The sequence below is a fragment of the Protopterus annectens genome, chromosome 17.part0, assembly GCF_019279795.1.
Source record: "Protopterus annectens isolate FY-2018-M chromosome 17.part0, PAN1.0, whole genome shotgun sequence".
In the NCBI taxonomy this organism is placed as follows: Eukaryota; Metazoa; Chordata; order Ceratodontiformes; family Protopteridae; genus Protopterus; species Protopterus annectens.
The window spans coordinates 375,643,416-375,670,327 of record NC_056751.1 but is presented as its reverse complement, the minus strand read 5'-3'; the positions used below and the strand labels follow the sequence as shown (position 1 = coordinate 375,670,327).

The window sequence follows — 26,912 nt, the reverse complement described above, 5'->3', positions numbered from 1 at the left end:
TATCTCCAGACCCAAAACTGAAGTACTGATCAACTCCACGCAAAGAATTACTAGAACTTCACTCACAGAATTTTTCCCTACAGGAACAAAAATGTATAGCAACATATTCTGAATGGGCCCAAACTCCCTCAAGAACTCTGGCAAGAATATTAAAAAATAATAACGGTGCTCCCAGAATATCCACCCTTCACTATCAAGGGAAAATTTACAATTCAGACTCTGAAATAATACACTTATTCTTTGAATTATTTTCAGATATTTATAGTAGCAATAAACAAGATGTTTTAAAACCCCAGATGGAGTCTTTTCTAAACTCCATTAACTTCCCCTCTCTTGAACCAATTCAAGTCTCTCTCTTATCTGCTCCAATTTCCATCCAAGAAATTCAGGACATTATAAACAATCTTAAAAGAGGCAAATCTCCGGGCCCTGATGGCTACACTACTAACTTTTACAAAGCCTTTTGCCCAAAAATATCCTCTATCCTATGGAAAGTCTTTAATTGTATCATTAAGGAGGGTATTACTGACTTACATTGGAACAACTCAAAAACCATCTTACTATTAAAAAACAAACAAGACAGAGCAGACCCACACAATTACAGACCAATTTCGTTAATAAATGTTGACATTAAGATTCTTGCTGCTATTTTAGCTAATAGATTACAAAAGATACTCCTGTCTTTAATATCCCCTGACCAAGCTGGTTTTATGAGCAATAGACACACATGGGATAATACCCTAACCTTGGATTCCCTAATACAATTGACCAAAAAAGACAAAAATCCAATTTATGCCCTAACCTTGGATGCCTCTAAAGCTTTCGACAGAGTCAACTGGGACTTTTTGTTTGCTACTTTGTCCCATTTCAATATACCTAAATCCTTCTCGGATATAATCAGAACACTTTATACAAAATCCCACACATACCTTTATATAAACAAACAGAGATCCAAGCCAATATTGATTACTAATGGAACTAGACAGGGTTGCCCACTCTCACCCTTTCTCTTTAACATTTTTATCGAGCCTTTCTTCTTATATATAGCGCAGAATACACACCACAACATCCCTAAAATTCTAAACACACATGTTGCACTATCAGCTTTTGCAGATGATCTAAATATATACTTCCAATTTCCCAACTCAGACCTACCCAAAATCTTTGATGCCATTAAGTACTTCTCCTCCGCATCTGATTACCTAATTAACAATAAAAAATCACATATTTTCCCAATCAATCCTAACTCCCACAAATCTTTTTATTTCCCCGAGTCCTCTTTACAAATAACTTATAATCTTAAATATCTAGGTATCCATTTTGAACATAATCAAGCTTCCATGCTCCAAAATAATCTACTAAAAACATGGTCCACCATCCAGCAAGATCTACAAAGATGGAAACTTATGAACCTAGCTTTCTTGTCCAAAGTAGCAATAGTGAAAATGAATGTCTTACCCAGACTCTTATATCAATTCAACGCTTCGGATATAGAAGTCTCTAATAACTTCTTTTCCAAAATTGAAAAAGATCTAGCTAGGTTCATCTGGTTCCCGAAGTCAGTCAGGATCTCTTACTCTAAATTAACATATCCTAAGGAAAAAGGGGGGTTGGGCCTTCCAAACTTCCAACTGTACTACAAGATCATCTGCTCAAACAGAGTCTGGTCTATTTCAAACTTTAGCAGCAAAAACCAAACCCACTCTCCATCATGGTTGAAAATCTGGCATCACCATATTATCTCTAACAAAATTAATCCTCAGGCTATTCCCTTCCTATCCACTCTTTCTATAAACAATTGTAATTTAGCACATTCTCTGAAACATAAAATTAGGCTTTTTCAAAAGCTTATTAAAGACATCAACATGGAAAATATCCTACCCCTGCTCCAACCACTCCATCAAAATCCAAACATCAAAATCAACAATATGACGTTGGACCTTACTAAATTTCCTCGCATTAAAGACCTCAATGTATGGGACATCCTCAAACATAGTTCAAAATCTATACCTGAGCTACGATTAATTCTTGGAACCAATAACAAATACACAGTTATTCTTCGACAACTAAGAGAAGTTATACTTGCACAACATTTCAATCTTCCCCCTAACCCTCAGGAAATTACCAAATTAATTGAAACTATATCTGTAATATCAAGCACTAAAAAAACAATTTCATCCTCTTACAAACTATTGAATAAGGTGCTATACAACTCAAACTGTCTCTTTTCCAACTATTGGAACACTGTTGGGTCTCCTATCCCAGAGGACCAAAAACTCTCAGCTATAAAATCTACTTTAGAACTCTCCCTTTTCAAAAAACTCTTATACACCCAACTGATGCTAAACAACAATTCCTACTTCACTCCTGTAATACTCAATAAATTTAATCCCAACTCATCCCCCTCGTGTACTTGCTGCTCCCATCCGAGAGCGGATCTACTACACATTATGTGGTATTGCAACCACTCTTACAAACTCTGGTGCTCTCTAAAAGTTCGTTTACAAAAAATGGGTTACTACACCTCAACCCTTTCGTGGGAAACAGCCATTCTCCATATTCATACCTCCGTAATACCTAAAGTACAACTTCACATTTTAATTATTCTCTGTTCACTTATTAAGCTATACATCACTAAAAATTGGTTAGATCGCACCAAACTTAGTTGGAATGGTTTCAAAGAGATGGCTTTCAAACACATCTCAGCTCATAAATTCATTATAAAGGGCCCCAAAAGAGAGCTTATTTTGGTAAATTATGGAAGAAACTTATAGATGTGATCCATACTGAATAACTTCCCATTCATACCTTGAGTACAACAGCTATTCATATTCCTGTTAATCTACCGGAGAACCACTGCCAACCCAATTTTTATTATATTTTTGCAATACCACGGCGGAGGAACGTAGCACTGTTGGTTGTAAATATTGTATATATTTGTTTTTGTTTTTGGTTAAATGGATTACAATGCTCTCATTGTGTTGTACCTATCCTTCTCATATGTATCATTGCTAAACTATGTGGCTACTCACAATTTTCTGTAATAATCCATCGTTGCATTCTAATGTGTATAACAGTAATGTATTTCCTCTTCCAGTATGCATTGTATCATACTTTGAAAAATAAAAGAATTATTTGAAAAAAAAAAAAAAAAAGTTTCAGTATTAGTATGATTATGTGTGCAAGTGTTTGTGGGTTAGGGTTAGAGTACAGGCTAGGGAAGGGTATATATTTGGCAGTGTGTGTGTGTGTGTGTGTGTGTGTGTGTGTGTGTGTGTGTGTGTGTGTGTGTGTGTGTGTGTGTGTGTGTGTGTTTGTGTGTCCTGTGTAGTGCTAGTGTTGAGGAAAATGTTTTTTTTAGAATGTAAGGTGTACAGGTCACCTTCAAAGGGGAAATATTTTGATAAAATTTAGTGTCACTCAACAAATCATTCATTTTGGCATCATATTCCTCTTTATCCATTAAGACTATATGTTCACCTTTATCAGCTGGCCGTATCATTATTGTTGGATCGGTCTGAAGGTGTATCAAAGCTTCAAACTCTTCTTTACTCATAGTGTGCCATTTATTCCTACCACATTTCTTTTTTTGCTCATAATATACCTTATATACATCTTCTATACAAACTCTTTCAAAAGTATTAATTAACGAATTTTGCTTGGGTACTAATACACTTGGCTTACTAAAACTATAAACTTTTTCATTAGAATCATTATCAAACATAATTTTAAGCATAAGGTTACGTGTAAACATTTTAATGTCAAAGATGATCTCTGTAATCTCCATGTCCGCTGCAGGAATGAACAACAAACCTTTTTCCAACACATTAAGCTCATGTTTGGTTAAAACAAATGATGACAAATTAACTATTAAACGTTTGCGTTTCTCATTTCTCAAACAGCTTACAAATGAGGTGCACAGGAATTGAAGATTGCTCTGTAAGCAGATGATATCATTCTGATGTTGGGAAATCCCTCTAGAGATTTGTGTAAAGTTCCCCAAGAGCTGGATAACTTGAGAGAGATTCCAGGAAATAAGATTGACATAGATAAGACAAAAATGCAATATAAGCCTCCCCTTTTTATATACACACTCACACAATGTATACATGTATATATTTGTGTGTGTGTGTGTGTGTGTGTGTGTGTGTGTGTGTATGTGTATGTGTGTATGTCTGAGTGTCCTGTGTAGTGCTAGTGTTGTGGAAAATGTTTTTTTTTAGAATGTAAGGTGTACAGGTCAGACTAGAGGCAGGAGCAGGTTTAGGGTTAGTAAATATTAGTAAGGTAATATATGGTGACCTCTTCACATGGAGGAAATTTTTCGCAAAAATTAAGTTACTTATGATTTATTAATAAAATACCTTAGCTTGACCCGAATAAAGTTAAGTAGCATGTTTTGAAGGCACTCCAATTGGAGTTCAGGTTTAAAACATGGGCTGACCAATGGGTTGAAATATACTAGAATGTGTAATGTATGTCTTACATTTAGACATGTAGTTTGAAGATAGTCACAACAACAAAATGAAATGCAGCACTGTGAAAACTCCTAATACAGTTAGACTGATTCAGGCATACCCTTACATACAAAATGCCTTAAATTATGTAAACTTAACTCAGCTATGCTTCTCCATCCATTAATGATCACTTCCAGAAGTTCACACCCTTCTACCACAAATAAGGAAAAAAATAAGGTTTTTGCACTGTCCATTTGTTTTCTATTTTTCCACTGTGAAGAAATAGTAGGAAACATTTGATTTTCTAATATAAAATATTGAGTTCATCAAATCATTTACTAGATTTTGTAAGCACACTGCTTTATTTGTTTAATCCTGTATTTTCATTTCTACACAATATTTTTTCAGATAATTGTCCAGGGTATTTATTGCACTAATAAGCAAACTTTCATTAAGTAAAACATAAAAAAGATCATTGGGTTAAGCGTATCTCAGGGGGTGTGCAGTAAATTAAATTAAAAAGAAATATTGCATATAATTTAAATTACTTTTAACTGCAGTTGCACAGCCTTAAATTCATAAGGTCAGTTTGTGTCTTCTTGCATAACTGTGTCCTGTACTACAACAGTGATTTAAGATATCCCAGTTCCAGTAGCATGTAACTATGCATACGTTATAATTAAATCTACTACTGGAAGGCAGAGAGAAGCAAGATAATTTATGAAAGTTATATTTCTCTTTCTTTTTAGTTGCTAGGATGAATGATGTTAACTGCACCACAGACCCAGTCAAGATTATGATGGGAAATTTAGAGCCATGTCCTAATCGATATGCAAACTGGCTGGTTATACTGTTACTGGTCATCTTCCTGCTGGTTACCAATGTCCTGTTACTGAATCTCCTAATTGCAATGTTCAGGTATGTGTTGCTTCTGTTATAAATTTTCTTCGTTTTCAGAGCATCTTTTCATTTTTTCCAGTACATGACCTTATTCCCTGAGAGGAAGATGTTACATTGAACTTTTAATCATGTAACAAGGCAGAACAGAGGAGTTTAAAGTCAAGAGTTAGTCTCAGTGTTAATGTGTATATGAAGTATACATGCCTGCAATATGAAGTGAAATCATTATGCACTAAGATATATAAACTGACTTCAAGGATGAGACAAAGGTGCCTTGAACTTTGGACATGTCAGTGTGCACATAAACACTTCAAGTAATTAAAACTGCTTAAATGAGTTTTTTGATAGACATGGTGCTTCTACAGGTTAGAGTCTATTTAACTTAGGGATGGCTGATGCTACTGACACTGTAAGAATGTGCATGTATTTATGATGGTGCTCACATAAGGTACATAATCAAAACACTTTGTATTCTGGTAACTCCACTGCTATGATTAATGATCTATTTATCTTTCTTAGACAAAGAAATATGTGGACTCACAGGGTCATGTGAAACATGTAATTTCTTATAATGTAGGATTAGGGAACACTTTTTGTGATGAGTGGAGAAGCCATAAATCCTGAACCAACTTGTGTACACTATAAGATATTTCATGCAATGAAGTCCAGGCTCCCACGTATTTCAAGTACCAGATCAGATACACATTTTTATTATACCCTTTTGTCAATACATATACAGACAGATTAGATGTCTGACAGTTCCAGTGTGCGATTGCTATAATAGCAGGGTTAAGGTATATTCCTTTTTCTTACTTCTATGTGATCTTAGATTATGTATATATAAGTATCAGGGGGTTTGGGGAAGCACAGTCCCTAACACAAGTGTTTTCTGATTTGCATATTCCAAGTTTATGCCTCGAAGCATGTGTGCTTGAGTGTTGGTATTTTCAAGTTTGATTATTTTCTATCAATAATTGGTGCTGCAATATTTTGCAGCTCCGATTATCTTACATAGACCAGTATGGTAGTATATTAGAAGGCAATCCATGTTCAAGATTTCATATGCTGAGAGAATGTAATACCGGTGGTTGTAAACATCAATGTGCTGAAATACCAACAGTAGGGTTTGGCAATACCAATGTTACTGCAGTGTTAGTGTAGTACCGATGATACTGCAGCGTTAGTCAGTGTAGTGCCAATTTTACTGCAGCGTTAGTCAGTGTAGTATCAATGTTTCTGCAATGTTAGTTCGTGTAGTGGCACACGAATGGTAGTGAATGTGTTGTAATCATCTGATCCTTGACTATTGTGACAGAAAGATGGGTGGATGGTTGGTTTGCTTTTCCTAAGAGTGCTATATTCTTACTTAGGTGCTGGTGCTGCGGCGGCAACCATTCAAGCAATTGATGATCCAGGTGAAAGGGCATAGTACTGATAGTCTCTGTATGAGTGTGGGAAATGTGAGTAGTATATATAGTATGTTTTCATCCTAGAAAGGTAAAAGGCTGGTGGACATATGTGGGTATTTATACAAACTGGAGAGGAGTAAATGTGGCAGAAATTACTGGCAGTGTCATTAGAAAAAATATACAAGCTGTGGAGGAAAATAAGTCACAGTTTCTGCTGCCACTGGGGAAGACTTACTTCAGTCTAATGTTCATAGTAACACACCCGCTTTTAATAAAATTGCCTGGGTTAATGTGGTAAGTTATGTGAAGATTCAGGCGTTTCTGTCAAATGATTACCTATGTGAGGTTATGAATCAAACATCAAACACCAAAACAAACCAAAAACAACAAACGTGAAAGATCAAACCACAAAAAATTGAAAACAAAAGTAAATTAAAAATATATATTTTTGCAAATGAGGTAAGACCCCCATACTCCAAGACTTAAATATACTATCCCACCAATTGTACAATGGCAAAGAAGGAGAATTTTCCCTAATAATGGGAATCAATGCCACTACAAAATCAACTCCACCCAAAAAATAAGAATAAAAACACATACATATACATGCAATAAACTGTAACTGTACTAAAACAAACTAAAAATGTACTATACAGCAGGAGAACACTATAAACAATACACGCAATAAAGAAAAGATTAGGGGAAAAATTTGTACCAAATCACACACTTTGATCTTACTGGCATTAGCTTATATTTCATAGGTTCATAAGAGAATACTAGACTGACAGCTTCAGAGCCCTTACAAAGCCTAGCCAATATATCCCGATTTTACCCAATATACTGCCCCTAGGGGATGGAACGGATTTGTGCCTATGCCTTGAGTATCTTACACACTGTCCCTGTCCATAGGGGACATAGGCACTACCCCAGGTGTGAATTTGTGATTCCCCATCCATTGATCTAACTTGCATTTGAAGAGAGCCAGGGTGGGGCTCTGCTTAGTGTGAATAGGAATCCCATTCCAAGGAAAGGACATTCTCCGAAACACATATCTCCAGCATGTTTTGTTTGAGTCACTGACTAAGTTTCCATCCCTAGAGCGGGTGACCCTTATGCTGTTTGACTTGCAGATGTGTAACATCTCCAACAGGGCTGTATTTGTGAGTGACTTGTTGGTCAGGCATAGATCACCTCTCAATAGTCGATAAGAAACAAGAGTAAAGGGATAAGGCTTTTAGTCTATCCATACAGGACATGATGTTTACACCCTATATTTTCTTTGTGAGGAAATTCTCAGGTTGCTGAAGTTGCTGTAAGTCCCTTGTCAAGTACATGCCAAATGGCATAATGTACTCGATTATTGGTCAAATGAGGGCTAAGTACACCAGGAATATAATTTCCTTGGATCTCATGCAGAGCAAAGAAAAAAACTTTGCTCCTATGAGCATTCAACCAAACCAATTACACTCAATATAAATACATATATATATATATATATATATATATATATATATATATATATATATATATATATATAAAACAACAGGTACACCAAGAAGTGAAAAAATGTTCTAGGCTCAAAAATGGAGTTAATCAACTTCAATTTAATAGTGTTCATGTTAAATATAAGTAAATGTAGTTTCACCTCTATGGCATCTTCAATGCACACTTGTGCATTTGTATGTGTGTATACAAAAGCATGTCATTCAATGTAAAATCAGAATATATAAACATGTCATATAACCTTCCGTAACTCAAAAAAACAAAAGTGTCCTGCATCGCACCCCGTAACTCTATAATTTACATATAACAGCGCCATTATTGTACTACAGTGGAAGGAAGGCAAAAACACTAGAAGTGCACTTCTAGCTTGCACATCTAACATAGTGTTATAAAGCAAACTGTAACTGTTCCTTATTATTATAGTTAAAACTGGTAAAATGTACTAGCAAATACGATTAGATCAACTGTGATTAAAACATTTGTATAGTACTTGTTATTATAGCAACAGATCACTTGAATGAATTTATATATATATATATATATATATATATATATATATATATATATATATATATGTATGTGTGTATATATATATATATATATATATATATATATATATATATATACACACACACACACACACACACACACACACACACATATATATATATATATATATATATATATATATATATATATATATATATATAGTTCCCCTTCATAACGTTGCAGCCCAATTCGTGGTATCTGAAAACAGCGTGACCAAAATGCTGTAAGTGCAGAAGCACAAAGTCCCAGAACATCGTCTTTCCTCTCCGGGAAAGCAACCACTTGGTCACCATGGTGAATTTTCCCCTTTCTCTGCTGTAGTGCGATCTCGGAGTTGGTATATTTAAGTAGGGGGGGTGTGAGGTGTAATTTCCCATCAGTTGTGTTCTTTTTGTTGGTGGCCAAATGGTTACTTTCCCGGATAGGAAAGATGATGTTCCGGGAGTTTGTGCTTCTGAAGTTATGACGATTTGGTTACACCATTTTCAAACTCAATGAAGTGGGCTGAGACATTTTTGAAGGTAAACCATATATATATATATATATATATATATATATATATATATATATATATATATATATATATATATATATATATATATATATATACACACACACACACACACACACACACACACACAACTCATAACTGGTGGACATACCTACTACTGTGCAACGATTCAAAGTCCAACACCAACAACAAAAAGATTGTTTGTTGTTGGTGTTTTATATATATATATCACTTCCGATCCAAAACCTGGAACTCGAGTAGAGCTGAAGAGCGTATCAGTTGAAAAAAATCCTCCACCAGGTTGATGCCAACTGTTTATTCCATAAAACACATAAAATGACACTTCCACGACAATATGCAAGGTAAAATACGATGCTAAATAGTGCAAATAAGCAAGGCACTTTGAGTCTGTTTCAAACAGAAAAACGGTTGAGCGCTTTCATCTGACAATAACAGATTTCATCAGAACCATGATGTTTTTTGCATCTCCTGTTTAAATACCCAACATTTTGGCACCAAACATTAATTAGTAGTTAATTATTCATTATTACCTTAAAAATACAATGACTTAAAATATATATATTTTTTACATATTTTACAATAAAATTTAACCATTACATAAAAAATTAATTTGGATATTGTATGAAACATGAAACGTACTATCAAACATACTAAAACCCACATAAATTTGTGTATACATTCCTAATGTAACCTTTCCTAATAAATTGATACTATGTCCTGACTAAACCTACACTATGTAGGACTACACTAAATACAAATACCTACTATAAAGTTACCCTACCAGGGACAATTAATGACTATTACAAGTAAGCATACCTACTAGAGTTGATACAGGTGGATATGTGGAATAAAACAATCCTACCACTATAAAGAATATAACTTTACAACATGAAGAGATGGTAAATATGTACAAAAAATATGTACAAAAAATAAGGATACATTTGAATACACAGACAACAAATTATAGTAAAGCTTATGGGAAAACATTCTGTCTATAGGCAAAATTGATTACTCTAATCTTTTACAGAATCATGGACATCCCAAAATTAAAAAGGGCTTAATGCTAATATATTCATTAATTCCTGGATGCGTGGTAGCATCCAACAATATTTGCCATTTACTTTCCATAGCTCCCAATTTGGCTTTCCAATTACCACTCCCCACAGTACTATCTACCTGGCCTAGTATAGCAAATTTAAAACAATGGTCCTTGCCATTTGCTATAATATGTTTGCTTAATGCATTTTTCTCGTCACCTTTTTTCATCTTATACGTATGTTCGTAAATCCTAGTTTTTAACTTTCTTTCGGTTTTACCTACGTAATATGCATTGCATATTGTGCAAGTCGCTAAATATACTATCCCATGACTATTGCAGTTTCCAGTTTTAAATTTACATTTACTGTTGGTGGTATTCGACAACTTTATACTGTACTCTTCATTAATGTATTGACACTGCTTACATGTACCACATTTTTTCGTACCCATAATTTTGCTTTGTTTCCCCTTAGCACTTTTATTGTTTCTTTCAATCATTCTTTTTAGATTACAACCTGATTTATACGTAATACTAGGGGTATCTCCAATTATATTCGTACCTTCTACACCAAGGTTAAACACATACCAATGTCTATATAATATTTCCTTAATGATGTTAGTAAAGGGGTTATACATGATAACACATACACGTCTATTGAATGTGTTCTTAGGTTGTTTGCCAATTTCTACTTGGCCTAATAATGGTTTATATTTCTTTCCCCATTGGGATTTTACATAGTTAATCACATCAGTCAACATACCACTAGGGTATCCTCTATCTAAAAATAACTGTTGTATAGTGTCAAGTTCATTGGACATAATTTCTCTTGTAGATGACATCCGAGCGGCTCTCACACATTGTCCCTTTACTATATTCTTAAACATGTGGGGTGGATGACAACTCCCATAATATATATAATCGTTCGAAAATGTGGGTTTTCTGTACAATTTAGATGTATACCCATAATCATCAGAGCTGATATAAATGTCCAAGTAAGCTGTTCCCTTTTTCTCTATAGTGTGAGTGAATTTTAAAAATTCAGTTGTATTATTAATATAATTGATGAAAGTCTGAATACTTTCCGTTTCTCCCTTCCACACAATTAATATGTCATCTAAGAACCGTGTGTATAGCAACATTTGTTTATAGTGTTCACTAGTAAATATGAACTGATTCTCCCATTCTAGCATCACTAAATTTGCAAATATGGGCGCGCAAGATGCGCCCATAGCAACTCCCCTCATTTGTTTAAACGTTTCGCCTAAATATTCAATATAATTATGGTCAAGAATAAGTTCCATCATACTCATAATAAGCTGTATCTTGTCCCAAGTAAAACCAGAATATTTCACCAAACTGTTGTTAAAGTATTCAAGTCCTATTATTTGGGTATGCAGGAGAATAAATCCTTAACATCCACCGTTATGAATGTTAGATCCGCATCCCATACATCTTTGTTCAGTTTGTTTGATAGGTCCCAAGAGTCCTTAATTAAGTGTGGAACTTTGCCATAAATATGCTTTGTCCAGTGGTCCACTGTAACACCTAAATTGAATGTTTTCGACTTGGACCCAGATATAATAGGTCTTAAAGGGGGGTTCTGTAAGTTTTTGTGGATCTTGGGAATACCAATAATGTGTGCCAATATGCGATATTCATTTCTTAAAAAGTTATATAATTCTTCTGTGATTCTATTATCCAATAGGAACTCTTCTATAACTAGATCAATCTGTCTATGTCCTATGTTGATCTGATTCCGTGAGATGACTTCATAATTACCTGAGTCAAACAATATATCATGAATTTGCTGTTGGTATTCGTTTGTGTATGTCACTATAATCCCCCCTCCCTTATCGGGTTTCATAATTCTGACATCTTTATTTGATATTATATCATCTAACATTTTTCTTTCTTTTTTGGTAAGGTTGTCCTTGAATAGACAATATGATTCGGCTCCCTTCCTAATATTGTTGTATGCCGCATAAATATCTCTACACACTGCTTGTTCATAAAGTGCCACCTGTGTGTTATTTGGGGGAATATATGTACTTTTCTTTACTAGTTTATTTTCATAAGCTGTAGGGGGTCCAGCAGTGTCTTTAAATTGGAATGCCAAATTTATTCTCCGACGGTACAGTTTTACCTCCTTTATAGTATCAAATAAATTGAACTGTCCCGTTGGAATATACTTCATTCCTTTACTAAACAGGGTGAACAGTTCTTCTTTTATTTCCAAATTGGTATAGTTATATACCATATATCCTTTAAAATTATACATCTTAGGGTAACTATTGGATATATTAGTCACCAGGTAGTTACTTTCAACTATCCCATCTGTCTTAATGTTGGCTGAACTATCCAAAGATGTGATACCATTTTCTGTGTTGTTATCTTTTAGTATCTCTTTTGAAATTTCTTTGGGGCTGGAAAAAACCTGCCCCCTTGAAAATTTGCATCACCATCCTGTCTAACATATACTCGTTTCCTTTCACTATGCTCTAACTGGTTAATATTATCCGTTTCTCTCCTTAATTGTGGCCAAATATATACTCGGCCTACCCTATAAAGTTCTGTATCTCTCTCCATTTTATGTATTTTTCTATTGTATATAGTCTTCATCTTGTAGCTGGCTGTCTGAAACTGTTTAAAATATAGTTCCTGCCATTTGTCAAATTCATTGTCACCTGTAATTTCATCATTTAATTCTTCTAACTCCTTATATAGCTTTGCTACTTTTTCATCATTATGCTTCATTAACATTTTCATGTACATACTGCCAAACAAATCAAATAGTTTGTTAAAATCTTGTTTGACTATGTTGTTGTATTCAAACCCCAATGGCAACTTAAAAAAACGCAACCCTTTAGGCACAATGTTGGAATTTATACATTTCTCTAAATATACATTATCTAATTTAACACTTTTAAACTGTATTAATTTTTTACCCATAAGATGAATTTTATTTTTCATGTTATTAGTTAACCCATTAAATGCAACAGATTCATGTCTAAAATTACATTCACCATCAGTTTCAAACAAGTATTCATCATTTAAAAAATCTTGCATAAACTTATCATTGTTTTCTCTATCAATAATAGGTACATTTTTCCCTTGTACTTTTTTACAATTATTTGAACTAGTTATAAAATCTTTAAACACAGAACCTGTGTGTATCTTGTTTACATTTTTCTTAGTTACATTAGAGTAGGTTTTATTTCTTTCCCATATTTTTGGTTTAGCCCCCAGTCTCTCTGATTCCTCTTTATGATGGAACAAACTGAAATCAAATGTAAATTCTGCTTCGGATAATATGTTATCACCCAAGTCCTTAATGTCAATTCCTGTAACCGGTTTAGCTGTTTTTTGAATAACAAGAGAGTCCTGCGGTTGTCCGTTGGGGATATCACCCATACTGTTCAGCTCGATGCGTTCTGCTATGAAGGGAGGGGTAATCGAAACATTTACCCCTCGTTGAGGAGAACTGGTGTTGTTACCAGCCTGAACAGAGGCTGCTAGTTTCCCTACCAGATCCAGAAGTCTGGATACATCCGCTTTCAGCGTGGTGACTTCCGCTCTGAGTGCTGTGAACTCCGCTCCACTCAATGAAGTATCCGATGGTGCTGGGTCGGTCATATTCCAACTGAGAACGAAAAAAACGTAGCACAACGACCAAATAACACTTCCGATCCAAAACCTGGAACTCGAGTAGAGCTGAAGAGCGTATCAGTTGAAAAAAATCCTCCACCAGGTTGATGCCAACTGTTTATTCCATAAAACACATAAAATGACACTTCCACGACAATATGCAAGGTAAAATACGATGCTAAATAGTGCAAATAAGCAAGGCACAATGTATCCTTATTTTTTGTACATATTTTTTGTACATATTTACCATCTCTTCATGTTGTAAAGTTATATTCTTTTATAGTGGTAGGATTGTTTTATTCCACATATCCACCTGTATCAACTCTAGTAGGTATGCTTACTTGTAATAGTCATTAATTGTCCCTGGTAGGGTAACTTTATAGTAGGTATTTGTATTTAGTGTAGTCCTACATAGTGTAGGTTTAGTCAGGACATAGTATCAATTTATTAGGAAAGGTTACATTAGGAATGTATACACAAATTTATGTGGGTTTTAGTATGTTTGATAGTACGTTTCATGTTTCATATAATATCAAATTAATAATTTTTTATGTAATGGTTAAATTTTATTGTAAAATATATATATTTTAAGTCATTGTATTTTTTAAGGTAATTATGAATAATTAACTACTAATTAATGTTTGGCGCCAAAATGTTGGGTATTTAAACAGGAGATGCAAAAAACATCATGGTTCTGATGAAATCTGTTATTGTCAGATGAAAGCGCTCAACCGTTTTTCTGTTTGAAACAGACTCAAAGTGCCTTGCTTATTTGCACTATTTAGCATCGTATTTTACCTTGCATATTGTCGTGGAAGTGTCATTTTATGTGTTTTATGGAATAAACAGTTGGCATCAACCTGGTGGAGGATTTTTTTCAACTGATACGCTCTTCAGCTCTACTCGAGTTCCAGGTTTTGGATCGGAAGTGTTATTTGGTCGTTGTGCTACATTTTTTTCGTTCTCAGTTGGAATATGACTGACCCAGCACCATCGGATACTTCATTGAGTGGAGCGGAGTTCACAGCACTCAGAGCGGAAGTCACCACGCTGAAAGCGGATGTATCCAGACTTCTGGATCTGGTAGGGAAACTAGCAGCCTCTGTTCAGGCTGGTAACAACACCAGTTCTCCACAACGAGGGGTAAATGTTTCGATTACCCCTCCCTTCATAGCGGAACGCATCGAGCTAAACAGTATGGGTGATATCCCCAACGGACAACCGCAGGACTCTCTTGTTATTCAAAAAACAGCTAAACCGGTTACAGGAATTGACATTAAGGACTTGGGTGATAACATATTATCCGAAGCAGAATTTACATTTGATTTCAGTTTGTTCCATCATAAAGAGGAATCAGAGAGACTGGGGGCTAAACCAAAAATACGGGAAAGAAATAAAACCTACTCTAATGTAACTAAGAAAAATGTAAACAAGATACACACAGGTACTGTGTTTAAAGATTTTATAACTAGTTCAAATAATTGTAAAAAAGTACAAGGGAAAAATGTACCTATTATTGATAGAGAAAACAATGATAAGTTTATGCAAGATTTTTTAAATGATGAATACTTGTTTGAAACTGATGGTGAATGTAATTTTAGACATGAATCTGTTGCATTTAATGAGTTAACTAATAACATGAAAAATAAAATTCATCTTATGGGTAAAAAATTAATACAGTTTAAAAGTGTTAAATTAGATAATGTATATTTAGAGAAATGTATAAATTCCAGCATTGTGCCTAAAGGGTTGCGTTTTTTTAAGTTGCCATTGGGGTTTGAATACAACAACACAGTCAAACAAGATTTTAACAAACTATTTGATTTGTTTGGCAGTATGTACATGAAAATGTTAATGAAGCATAATGATGAAAAAGTAGCAAAGCTATATAAGGAGTTAGAAGAATTAAATGATGAAATTACAGGTGACAATGAATTTGACAAATGGCAGGAACTATATTTTAAACAGTTTCAGACAGCCAGCTACAAGATGAAGACTATATACAATAGAAAAATACATAAAATGGAGAGAGATACAGAACTTTATAGGGTAGGCCGAGTATATATTTGGCCACAATTAAGGAGAGAAACGGATAATATTAACCAGTTAGAGCATAGTGAAAGGAAACGAGTATATGTTAGACAGGATGGTGATGCAAATTTTCAAGGGGGCAGGTTTTTTCCAGCCCCAAAGAAATTTCAAAAGAGATACTAAAAGATAACAACACAGAAAATGGTATCACATCTTTGGATAGTTCAGCCAACATTAAGACAGATGGGATAGTTGAAAGTAACTACCTGGTGACTAATATATCCAATAGTTACCCTAAGATGTATAATTTTAAAGGATATATGGTTTATAACTATACCAATTTGGAAATAAAAGAAGAACTGTTCACCCTGTTTAGTAAAGGAATGAAGTATATTCCAACGGGACAGTTCAATTTATTTGATACTATAAAGGAGGTAAAACTGTACTGTCGGAGAATAAATTTGGCATTCCAATTTAAAGACACTGCTGGACCCCCTACAGCTTATGAAAATAAACAAGTAAAGAAAAGTACATATATTCCCCCAAATAACACACAGGTGGCACTTTATGAACAAGCAGTGTGTAGAGATATTTATGCGGCATACAACAATATTAGGAAGGGAGCCGAATCATATTGTCTATTCAAGGATAACCTTACCAAAAAAGAAAGAAAAATGTTAGACGATATAATATCAAATAAAGATGTCAGAATTATGAAACCCGATAAGGGAGGGGGGATTATAGTGACATACACAAACGAATACCAACAGCAAATTCATGATATATTGTTTGACTCAGGTAATTATGAAGTCATCTCACGGAATCAGATCAACATAGGACATAGACGGATTGATCTAGTTATAGAAGAGTTCCTATTGGATAATAGAATCACAGAAGAATTATACAACTTTTTAAGAAATGAATATCCCATATTGGCACACATTATTGGTATTCCCAAGATCCACAAAAACTTACAGAACCCCCCTTTAAGACCTATTATATCTGGGTCCAAGTCGAAAACATTCAATTTAGGTGTTACAGTGGACCACTGGACAAAGCATATTTATGGCAAAGTTCCACACTTAATTAAGGACTCTTGGGACCTATTAAACAAACTGAACAAAGATGTATGGGATGCGGATCTAACATTCATAATGGTGGATGTTAAGGATTTATTCTCCTGCATACCCAAAGATATAGGACTTGAATACTTTAACAACAGTTTGGTGAAATATTCTGGTTTTACTTGGGACAAGATACAGCTTATTATGAGTATGATGGAACTTATTCTTGACCATAATTATATTGAATATTTAGGCTAAACGCTTTAAACAAATGAGGGAGTTGCTATGAAGCATCTTGCGCCCATATTTGCAAATTTAGTGATGCTAGAATGGGAGAATCAGTTCATATTTACTAGTGAACACTATAAACAAATGTTGCTATACACACGGTTCTTAGATGACATATTAATTGTGTGGAAGGGAGAAACGGAAAGTATTCAGACTTTCATCAATTATATTAATAATACAACTGAATTTTTAAAATTCACTCACACTATAGAGAAAAAGGGAACAGCTTACTTGGACATTTATATCAGCTCTGATGATTATGGGTATACATCTAAATTGTACAGAAAACCCACATTTTGAACGATTATATATATTATGGGAGTTGTCATCCACCCCACATGTTTAAGAATATAGTAAAGGGACAATGTGTGAGAGCCATCGGATGTCATCTACAAGAGAAATTATGTCCAATGAACTTGACACTATACAACAGTTATTTTTAGATAGAGGATACCCTAGTGGTATGTTGACTGATGTGATTAACTATGTAAAATCTCAATGGGGAAAGAAATATAAACCATTATTAGGCCAAGTAGAAATTGGCAAACAACCTAAGAACACATTCAATAGACGTGTATGTGTTATCATGTATAACCCCTTTACTAACATCATTAAGGAAATATTATATAGACATTGGTATGTGTTTAACCTTGGTGTAGAAGGTACGAATATAATTGGAGATACCCCCAGTATTACGTATAAATCAGGTTGTAATCTAAAAAGAATGATTGAAAGAAACAATAAAAGTGCTAAGGGGAAACAAAGCAAAATTATGGGTACGAAAAAATGTGGTACATGTAAGCAGTGTCAATACATTAATGAAGAGTACAGTATAAAGTTGTCGAATACCACCAACAGTAAATGTAAATGTAAAACTGGAAACTGCAATAGTCATGGGATAGTATATTTAGCGACTTGCACAATATGCAATGCATATTACGTAGGTAAAACCGAAAGAAAGTTAAAAACTAGGATTTACGAACATACGTATAAGATGAAAAAAGGTGACGAGAAAAATGCATTAAGCAAACATATTATAGCAAATGGCAAGGACCATTGTTTTAAATTTGCTATACTAGACCAGGTAGATAGTACTGTGGGGAGTGGTAATTGGAAAGCCAAATTGGGAGCTATGGAAAGTAAATGGCAAATATCGTTGGATGCTACCACGCATCCAGGAATTAATGAATATATTAGCATTAAGCCCTTTTTAATTTTGGGATGTCCATGATTCTGTAAAAGATTAGAGTAATCAATTTTGCCTATAGACAGAATGTTTTCCCATAAGCTTTACTATAATTTGTTGTCTGTATATTCAAATGTATCCTTATTTTTTGTACATATTTTTTGTACATATTTACCATCTCTTCATGTTGTAAAGTTATATTCTTTATAGTGGTAGGATTGTTTTATTCCACATATCCACCTGTGTCAACTCTCGTAGGTATGCTTACTTGTAATAGTCATTAATTGTCCCTGGTAGGGTAACTTTATAGTAGGTATTTGTATTTAGTGTAGTCCTACATAGTGTAGGTTTAGTCAGGACATAGTATCAATTTATTAGGAAAGGTTACATTAGGAATGTATACACAAATTTATGTGGGTTTTAGTATGTTTGATAGTACGTTTCATGTTTCATATAATATCAAATTAATAATTTTTTATGTAATGGTTAAATTTTATTGTAAAATATATATATTTTAAGTCATTGCATTTTTTAAGGTAATAATGAATAATTAACTACTAATTAATGTTTGGCGCCAAAATGTTGGGTATTTAAACAGGAGATGCAAAAAACATCATGGTTCTGATGAAATCTGTTATTGTCAGATGAAAGCGCTCAACCGTTTTTTCTGTTTGAAACAGACTCAAAGTGCCTTGCTTATTTGCACTATCTAGCATCGTATTTTACCTTGCATATTGTCGTGGAAGTGTCATTCTATGTGTTTTATGGAATAAACAGTTGGCATCAACCTGGTGGAGGATTTTTTTCAACTGATACGCTCTTCAGCTCTACCCGAGTTCCAGGTTTTGGATCGGAAGTGTTATTTGGTCGTTGTGCTACGTTTTTTTCATTATATATATATATATATATATATATATATATATATATATATATATATATATATATATGTATATATGCACCCAGACATACATACATACACACACACACACACACACACATATATATGTATGGATTCACTTCAGAATCTCGAAATTCCGAAACATCGAATTTCATATGATTGAGACCCTATAACCGATGTTTTGGAATATCGAAATTTCGAAACAAATCCAAACCAAAAAAAACAATTTAAATGTTTCTGAAGGGGGGGCAAGCCCCACTGCATGCCCCACACCCCCGCTACTTAAATATTCCAACTAAGAGATCGCACTACAGCGAGGAAAAGTGAAATCTCCCATTCCACGCTGTATGCAGATCTCCATTCACAACGTCGGGATTCCAAAAGATTTCGGCATTGTGAAGTGTTCCCATGTGTGTGTGTATGTGTGTGTGTGTGTGTGTGTGTGTGTGTGTGTGTGTGTGTGTGTGTCTGTGTGTGTGTGTGTGTGTGTGTGTGTGTATATATATATATATATATATATATATATATATATATATATAGATATATATATATAGGTTTACTATGGTTTGTGCAAACGACATTCTGTCAGCAGCACTGCTGCCGAAAATCAGAATGTCGTGCACAATAATGGAGTAGACAAACACACTTGTATGACTGCTGTAGTGCATTTGCATAAGTGTATTTGACTATTTGCATGGAGATCGCAGTACAGTGGGGGTTGGAAATTCATCCATATCCCCAGTGTAGTGTGATCTTGGAGTTAGAATATATCAGTGGGGGGTTGGGGGTGCACCCCCCACAGTATTGGTGCAGGGGGGCTTAACCCTCTGCAAAACGTGATTTGTCATATAGGAGTCTGATTTACATCTGCTCCTGTACAGCTATCACGTGATGGTTTCAGCCACAATGTCAACTCAAATGTGTCGATCATTTGGGTTGACATTGTGGCAGGTCGGAATGTGTGTTTTCAGGTTTACTATTCATTGTTTCGAATGACAAATGTTTTGCCTTTCAAACAAACAATTGTAAGCCATATATATATATATATATATATATATATATATATATATATATATATATATATATTTATATTCACTTCAGAACATTGAGATACCATAATCTTGAAAATCAAAACATTGAGACCAAAATCCTGAAAGTGCATTATACTGAAAGTTTACAATGTCGAATGTTAGAATGTTGCATCAGCTGTGTAAACACTGTTATGATGTACAAACTGGTTTCTGTGAGTATAAAACGTGTTATGTTGTACTATAGTAAATAAGAAGGGAACATGACTGAGGTTACCTGTGAAACTCCGGTAAGTATCGGAGAGATATATAGTAATGTGTAGTATTCCAGCAGTGAAGTAGTGTTCCTAAGAGAAGGTAGCCATGAAGCGTGGAATGGTATGCTTGCTGTTTTATTCTGTGTAGTGCGATCTTACAGTTTTTATATTTAAGTAGCAGGGGTGGGGAGGGGGATGGGGTGCAGGGAGACTTTCCCCCCTGCTTATATTTGGAGAAGTTTAATATAATATAGTTTGTTTTTCATTTGTTTCTGTATGTTGTTGTGGTGGAGTATAGTAAATGCTGGTTTGCTATGTTTTTTCAATGTTATGGCAATCAATGTTTTCAGGTTTCGGTGTATTCTACTTTCAGACTTTTAGTCTCAATGTTTTGAATTTCGAGATTTTGGCATCTCAGTGTTCTGAAGTGAATCCATATACATATATATATATATATATATATATATATATATATATATATATATATATTCATATACATATATATATATATATATATATATATATATATATATATATATATATATATATGGGTCCCATTCAAAATCCTGAAAGCTCAAAATCCTGAATCTCAAAATCCCGAACACAAAATCCTGAAAACACAAAATCCTGAAACTCAAAATCCTGAAAACACAAATAATGCTAATATGCCAATACAAAGACACTAATATCTACCGACTGACCTTAACCCTAACCCTAACCCTAAGGTCCGTCACTATCGCACACTCACCTGACCCGCGCCCTAACCCTAACTCACTTAAACCGCCCCTAACCCTAATTTTTGTCACTATTGCATACATGCCTAACCTGCGCCCTAACCCTAACTCACTTAAACCGCCCCTAACCCTAACATAAAACCAACCGCACACTTACCTGAACCCAATGCATGACCTAACACCACAGGGCTAACAATAGCAAAGCCACAATGACGTCAGTATGTCTATTTTGTGTTTTCAGGATTTTGAGTTTCAGGATTTTGTGTTTTCAGGATTTTGAGCTTTCAGGATTTTGTGTTCGGGATTTTGAGATTCAGGATTTTGAATGGGACCCATATATATATATATATATATATATATATATATATATATATATGTGTGTATATATAAGTACAAAGAAGTTATGTACTAACCATAACGTTCCATCTGAGTAGGTAACTTCATTTGTCAGCAACCTGTGGTATCGGATCCGACCTGGATCCGAGCCGCAGCTTTCCAAGCTAGAGATCCAAGCTCCAAGCTCCTCCCCTTACCCATAATGCCCTGTCACCTTGTTCCAATCCCCAGATCGCGTTTGCCCATCTATATAATCTCACCATGACAAAGCAACAACCTGGAGAATCCTAACCTAAGGATTAACAAATGACCTGGATAAACCATCATAGTGATCAGAAAACCAAAGAACCAGGGGGAAGGAGGGAGGGTCGGTTGCTGACAAATGAAGTTACCTACTCAGATGGAACGTTATGGTGAGTACATAACTTCTTTATCTGAAGTAGGAAACTTCATTTGATCATCAACCTGTGGGACAGAGTCCCCAGCTACCAAAAAACTTGGGAGGTCCTCAAGGAATGATATTCCGGTGCACTGCAGGGCCAAAAGCCACCCTTCCTCTAGACACTAAATCCAATTTATCGTGAGAGATAAAGGTATGAGAGGATGCCCAAGTAGCCACAGAACAAATGTCATCCAAGGGAATTCTCGACCAGAATGCAGCTGATATAGCCATAAAACGGGTAGAGTGAGCGCGAACCCCAGTAGGTTCTGGCAGGCCAGATAGTTTATATATGAACAAAATGCAATTGGAAATCCATCTGGCCAGAGTCACCTTCGACACAGACATACCCAAGAAGGGTTTAGCAAAAGAGACAAATAGCTGATCAGACTTGCAGAAGGCTGCTGTTCTGTGCAAATAAAACCGTAACTGTCTATGAACATCTAACAAATGAAGTTTGTACTCCCCTTTGTTTTGATAGTAAGGGAAGAAAACTGGGAGATTAATGGACTGAATGATGTTCGTCTCGGGGGCCACTTTAGGTAGGAAAGATGAGTTAGTCCTGAGAGAGACCCTGTCCTTATGGAAAACCAGATACAGGGCTCTAATACAGAGAGCTTGAAGCTCTGACACTCTTTTAGCTGAGGTAATGGCTACCAAAAAGGCAGTTTTCCAGAACAAGAATTTCAAATCAACAGAAGCTGCAGGTTCAGAAGGAGGTCCAGTTAGAGCTTGAAGGACCAAGGTTAGATCCCAAGGAGGGACGGGGTTCCTAACAGGGGGTCTCAAGAAAAATGTACCTTTCAGAAAGGTCTTACAAATCTTGGTGGAAGCAAGGGGACTGAGATTATCTCCAGTGTGAAAATGTGAGATGGCCGCCATTTGAACTTTTACAGTAAAAGAATTGGCCCCTTGCTGAAAAATATGTGATAGAAAATCGAGCACTGATGGGATGGGAGCAGTGAAAGGGTCCAATTTCCTATGAGACGCCCAAATAGAAATCCGCTTCCATTTGCTATTGTAAACCTTCCTGGTAGATGGCTTATGCGCCACTACCAGGATAGATCTAACTGCAGACGAGATACTGGGAGTCCTAGCAATAAATGGAACTGGATCAACCACGCTGAGAGCTTGAGATCGACCAGCTTCAGGGGTTTCAATCCCGAAGGATGAGATATTAGATCCGGGATGGGATCCAAGATCCAGAGAAGAGCTATAAGATGAGACCACAGGCACGGGAACCAGGTCTGGCAAGGCCAGAATGGGGCTATGAGGATAATTTTGTTCCCCAACTGACAGGCTTTCTGTAAGAATTTTTTTATCAATGGAAGAGGAGGATAAGCATACAGAAGACCAGGTGGCCAAGCATGAACTAGAGCGTCTCTGGGGCTTTCCCCTGGAGGGGTTATTAGAGTGAAAAATTTGCTGCACTTTGCTTTGGAAGGCAATGCAAAGAGATCGCAGCAAGGCTGACCCCACTTGTGGAAGATCTATTTCGCTACTAAGGGATTCAGAGACCACTCGTAAGGCGAGAGGATAGTTCAACTCAGCTTGTCCAATAGGATGTTGGACCGACCCGGAATGTGCATTGCCAACAGTAAACGTTTGGTGGATATCGCCCAATCCCAAATTCTCATGGCCTCTCGACAAAGAGGGTAAGACCTGGTCCCACCCTTTTGTTGATGTACCAGACCACCGACATTTTGTCTGACTGAATTGCAATAGTCCCTGGAGGGAGAAAGGCATGAAGGCCTTGCAACGCTAGAAGCACTGCTTTCATCTCCAGAACACTGATATGCAGAACGGTCTCTGTCTGAGTCCACTTACCTTGAACAGTTCTGCCCGCGTAATGCCACCCCCCCACCCAAGGCGAGAAGCGTCCATGGTCACCATGGCTTGGGGTTGCTGCATAACAAACGGTCGTCCTTCCCGAAGCTCTCGGGAGTGGAGCCACCACAAGAGAGAATTTCTGCACACTCTGCTGAGAGGAATCGGTAAGTCCAACAGATGGTGAAGGATGGACCACTGAACCTGTAATGTCCACTAGGGAATCCTCATGTGCAAGCGTGCTAAGGGCGTGAGGTTGATTGCTGCTGCCATGGACCCTAGAACTCTCAAGACTAACTCTGCTGATGGGGCAGGTGATTCAAGAAGGGCTAAAACATGTAAGGTCAAACTGCAAAGTCTGTCTGATGTCAAGAAGGCCTTGGTCTGAAGCATGTCTATCCTGGACCCTATTAACTCCAAGACTTAAACTGGTTGGATGGATGACTTCTTCAAGTTTACAGTGATCCTCAAATGGGACGCTATAAGTAGGAAACAATCCCTGGCTAAGCAGAGTAGATATCTGGTGGGGGCGGTCAGGAGCCAGTCTAGGTAAGGAAAAACCTGTATTCCCTGAAGCCTCAGGTGGGCTGCTACAGCTGCCATGACCTTGGTGAACACCCTGGGGGCTGTGGTGAGACTGGAGGATAGGACCCTGAACTGATAATGACTGGCCTCTAGCCGGAAGCAGAGAAACCTCCTGGAATGCCTGTCCATGAGAATGTGATAGTACGCATCCTTGAGGTCTATGGAGCACATCCAGTCCTTCTCCTGCAGCAGGGGCAGAATGGATTGAAGCGTGACCATCCGGAATTTTTCCTTGGCAATGAAGAGGTTAATTGTTGAAAGGTCGAGAATCGGCCTTTAGTACCCTGTCTTCTTTGGCACCAAAAAGAACCTGGAGTAATTGCCTAATCCAGATTGTCCTGGGGGGACATGCTGGATGGCTCTTTTTTCTAGCAGCTTTTTTACCTCTAAAGCTGCAGCCTCCCTCTGACTGGGTGGTACATCGGGGAGATGCCTCGACTGAGGAGGTAGATTTATGAAAGTGATAGAGTAACCTCTGGATATTATTCGAAGCACCCAGCGATCTGATGTTATGGACTCCCATTGGGCCAAGTGCTTCGAAAAGCGCCCTCCGACTCCCTCCACAGAGGAGCAGTCGGGCAACCCCTCAGGGCTGCTGTGTGGGTTGATCAGAAAAGGGTTCCCATGACCCAAACTTTTTCAGCACCCCTCTGCCTCTGGGCAGGCGTCCACCTTGTCCCCCTCTGCCTCTGATGGAAGAAGGGTCCGGAGCATAATGGGACTGCTGAGACTTCCGGAACCACATCTTCTTTTGTCTTCTCTGATTCCTAGAAAAGGACCGTTGAGGAGCCAAGAAGCAGACTTCGACGGCAGACAGCGTCTTCCCATCTTTCTCGCTATGAACCAATGTGTTGTGGACGGTCTTCCCAAACAGAGTAGAACTGTTGAAGGGTGCATTCGCGAAGGATGCCTTGAAGGTTCCGCAAAGTCACAAAGCCGGAGCCAGGCATGATGCCTTAAGGTGATACCGGACACGCTGGCTCTAGCGGCTCCTTCCATGGCATGGGAAAGTAGCCACATAGATGTGTTCAAAACAGATTTAAGAGTGGCCATGCAAGCCGAGAAAGTCCGTTTGTCCTCATCCGACAGGGACTCAGGGGGAGACACAGCATATTCTTTCACCAGATCCCGCTGAAGTCTAATTAGATGGGCCAAGTAATTCAGTGCCCTTATAGAAAAGGTGGCTGAAGCAAACATCCGCTTCCCGATACAATCCATAGTCTGAGACATCTTATCAGGGGGATGGATCGAGGAACTATCCTGAGCGAGTTTCCTCTTGGTGGCTGCCACCACCACCATGGTATCAATCGGGGAACCCTTACTCCAAGCCGTCCTATCCACGAGGGGACTGAGAATCCTGTCTGGCCTCCTGGGGATCGGCACTACAGTGTCCGGTTCCTTTCATGCCCTGGTATTGATGAGGTCAACCAGGGGGTCGGCCAGAGGGGACACCCAAGAGGTAGACGGGCCTGCGTCGAATGCCTCCAGAAACACCGACTTGTCCGAGGAAGGCTTTTGGGCTGACCACCCCCTTTTCAGGTGAAGCATTTCCATAATGTCTCCAAAGGAGATGTCATCGGGGGTGATCTGGGGGAACCTTCCCCTTCTTCCAAATCGGTGTCATCCATGAGGGACTCAGGGGAGTCCAAGTGCCTCCTCTTACACTTACGTTTGTGAGGGACCTCCTCGGTGGGACTGTCCGAGGAGGGCTCACTAACAGGGCCGAGTTCTGCCAGTGGAATGGGCTGGGGTGTCAACACAGGCTGTCCCTGGGACTGGATGATGGAAGACAAGCCCAGCTGTAAGGGAGTGGGGGCAGGATCTGAAGAAAGAGTAGGGGGTCTGGAGCCTCTCGAGAAAACCTTCTCCACCGAAGCTGGCCAGGAGGGCTGCCGCGATGACCTCGAAGATGGTTGGGCCTCCTCCTCCGGCTCCGGTGAGAAGCATGGAGAATGGAGCCGAGGGGAGGAAGGCCCGGAAATCTTCTGAGGTGAGGAGTGCAGCTTGGCAGGCAGGGCAGAGTCGGCCCACCGCTTGTGGCTTCTATGCCTCTCTTTCTCCCTCTCTCTCTCCTTCTCCCTTTCTCTGTCTTTCCTCTCCTTCTTCTCCTTCCTAGAGTCCCTCTCTCCCTGAGAAGAAATGGGAGGATGAGTCCCAGCCAGGGGAGAGGAAACAACAGGCTGAACAGCCGCAGCTGTAGCCACT

The 26,912-nt window shown here is 37.3% G+C and overlaps 1 protein-coding gene across 1 annotated transcript in view; it reads left to right on the top strand.

Annotated features, from left to right (window-relative positions):
* Nucleotides 1–26,912, top strand: part of TRPM5 (transient receptor potential cation channel subfamily M member 5) — a 749,498-nt gene that overhangs the window by 623,069 nt on the left and 99,517 nt on the right. The window contains exon 20 of the mRNA XM_044058928.1: nucleotides 5,207–5,375. Within this exon, the coding sequence (XP_043914863.1) occupies nucleotides 5,207–5,375 (169 nt within the window). The remainder of the gene's footprint in view (nucleotides 1–5,206; nucleotides 5,376–26,912) is intronic.